Source organism: Austrofundulus limnaeus, unplaced genomic scaffold (assembly GCF_001266775.1).
Source record: "Austrofundulus limnaeus strain Quisiro unplaced genomic scaffold, Austrofundulus_limnaeus-1.0 Scaffold53, whole genome shotgun sequence".
NCBI lineage: Eukaryota > Metazoa > Chordata > Actinopteri > Cyprinodontiformes > Rivulidae > Austrofundulus > Austrofundulus limnaeus.
Genome location: NW_013952455.1, coordinates 1,379,071 through 1,381,927, shown reverse-complemented (window position 1 = coordinate 1,381,927; position 2,857 = coordinate 1,379,071). Strand labels below are relative to the sequence as shown.

Below are 2,857 nucleotides of genomic sequence, written 5' to 3'. Positions count from 1 at the left end.
AATTTTTGCCATGAATATTTTGTGGGTCAGAAGACAAAAAGTTTGGGAACCACTGTCTTAGGGTGTATTCACACCTGACACATTTGGTCCGCTTTAAACGGACCAGAGTTTGTTTCCCCTTGTTTGTCTGGACCTTGGTGCAGATCAAACAACCGGACTGAGACACATTTTTGATGTGGTCTCGGTCCGCTTCCAAATGAACTCTGGTGCTGTTCACTTCTGGTGTGAAAACATATTGGCCTTGAACCCGAACCAACTACAGGAAGCAAAAAATGAGCCATTGTAGCATCTTGTCTCTTTTAGGTTGTGGCACGCATTTGACAACACTGTCCCAAAATTAGAACCACCTTTGAATGAGCTGCTCTTGATATTCTTAATAGTTGTATTAACAGCACCATCTTTGTTTCTGGGTCTGTGCTCTGTCCTCCCCTCGTCATTTCTGTCCAATAGGAGCAATGACCGTCACCCGTGTGGCTTTGTTAATAAATTATAGTCCATTTACAAAAAACACAATGTGAATTCAAACCACACCAAAGGAAACAAAAGTCTATTTGGTCCGGACCAAACAAGTGGACCAAAGGACTTATGTAGTTAAACTGAAAAAAACATAAATAAATAAAAAAAAAACGAGGCCTCACTAGCTCTACCAGTTAACCTTCATTGTAYGCATTAGGAAACAAAGGACCCATGCATCCAGTAAAAATACACGGAGCCCATTTAGTGACATTAGAWAAAACAAAAAATAAATGTGTGGACAAGAGATGCTGTAATTTTGAGCAGCTGAATTAAGTTTGTTGTTATGACATACAGACATTATTGGAGGCAGAKTATATAAAGATATGCTGTTTTGTGTTAAGTGTTCAAAGGTACCACACACTTTCATTTATATTTTGGTATCTAAACAGTTCACTTTTCATAGGACTAGTATATACGAGATGACGTTGAATGCCCTAGGTGTTAGGAAAGCCTTTTTACTGTGTTCCTGAACATTATGAGKTTTCAGGCAAGAAAGACCCGGGGCACAGGAGAGGTTCAAAAAAGGCAACAAAGGTTTATTATAAAACAAAAAYGCTGGCGAGGCAGCTCAAAAACTCTCTGGTGTACTTACAGGTAACGAGGAGGACTGAACACAGAACACTCACAGTAAACAATGATCCAACACAGACTGATGACAAGAYTCAGAATATAAAGCAAACAAATTAAGAGTTACTAGGAAACACAAGAGCAATCAGGTGTGTGTGGGCGAGGCTGGAAGCAAAACAGCAGGGGAACAGAAAAAAACAGAAAATGAAGACAAAAGCACAGATCATGACAGGACCCTCTCCTCAACAACGGCTCCCGACATCGAAAAGAGGAGATGGACGAGACTCAGGAAAATACAAGACAACACAGACTCAAGGACAAAACACACAGTTCAGGGGGACGGCCAGGAGACCACCCCAAGCAAGGCCCAGCAGGAACTGCAGCAGACGTAGAGCCACAGGAGGAGGCGGGAGCAGACAAAGAGCCGAGGGAGGAGGCAGGAGCAGATGTTGAGCTGAGGGAGGAGGCAGGAGCAGAAGAAGAGCCAGCGAACGCAGGCGACAGAGGCGATTGGCGACAACCCAGGCGATGAGGAGGCGATGGGCGACGTGGAGGCAACGGCAACCGACCCAAATGACGTGGAGGGGCCGGTAGCCGACCCACGAACCTCAAGGATCGCCGACTCTGGAACCACCGGGACCACCAACTCAGGAACTGGGACCACCAACTCAGGAACAGACTCAGATGACCCAGCGGCAGACCCAGCAGCAGACCCAGAAGATCCAGTAGAGACAGATGCAGACCCCCAGCAACTGCAGCAGCCAGCACAGGAACAACAGAAGGGGAGGGAGGGTGGGTGACGAGCTGCTCAGCCAGAACCCTCCAAACAAAACTGAGGAGCTGCCGATGGCCGGGCAGGAACAACAGATCTGGGCGACCCACCAGAACATCCTCGATCTGCCAGCAAGCGGGAGTGGGGGACCACCGGAGGATGGTCAGTGAGCCGCTGATCAGCGGTTGCCTCCTCTGCTCCTTCCACGGAGTCAAGGTCGGGACCGTTTCCTCAGAGGCCGGAGAAGCAGAGCCAGTCATGTGGTGAAACAAAAATATCTGCCTCATAGAGAGGCAGACCAGAAAAACCTCTCCTTGTAGGCTGGGCACTTGGTCGGATCATTATGTGAGGTTTCAGGCAGGAAAGACCCAGGGTGCAGGAGAGGTTCAAAAAAGCAACAAAGATTTATTATAAAACAAAAATGATGCCGAGGCAGCTCAAAAACTCTCTGGAGTACAGTACAGTTACAAGTAACGAGGAGGACTTAACACAGAACACTCACAGTAAACAATGATCCGACACAGACTGATGACAAGACTCATAATATAAAGCAAACAACTTAAGAGTCACTAGGAAACACCTGGGGAGACACGAGAGCAATCAGGTGTGCGTGGGCGGGGCTGGAGGCAAAACAGCAGGGAAAAGAAAACACARGGGAACAGAAAAAACACGTAGAGAATGAAGACAAAAACCCAGATCATGACAAGCCTGATTAAACTCAGCTTCTACTGTAGCAAAGGCATGAAGTTTTGAGTGCTGAGCTTCAAAAAGAAAAAAGAAAAAAAGCTTTTTGGACAAAGACTACTCCATTTGCCACCTGTGTCTTAAAACTGCAACATATAATGCTGAGAATTACTTCATGTCTAACTGCAAATGACAAGTATGTCATTGTATTTCTATCTTCTATTGAAATAAAATGCACACTCAAACTGGTCCATGTAAACAATCAACATTCTCTGCATGGAAATGAAATAATTATCTTGTGGCCATGCATTTTTTTTT

General features: G+C 45.6%; 1 protein-coding gene across 1 annotated transcript; it reads right to left on the bottom strand.

Annotated features, from left to right (window-relative positions):
• Positions 1-1,482: 1,482 nt before the first annotated feature.
• LOC106517832 (uncharacterized) lies at positions 1,483-2,749 on the bottom strand (the record flags this gene model as incomplete). Its single annotated transcript, XM_014008859.1, is given in 1 exon segment — positions 1,483-2,749. A coding segment is annotated over 1 exon segment (660 nt), but the record flags the coding sequence as incomplete, so codon positions are not given.
• Positions 2,750-2,857: the final 108 nt, after the last annotated feature.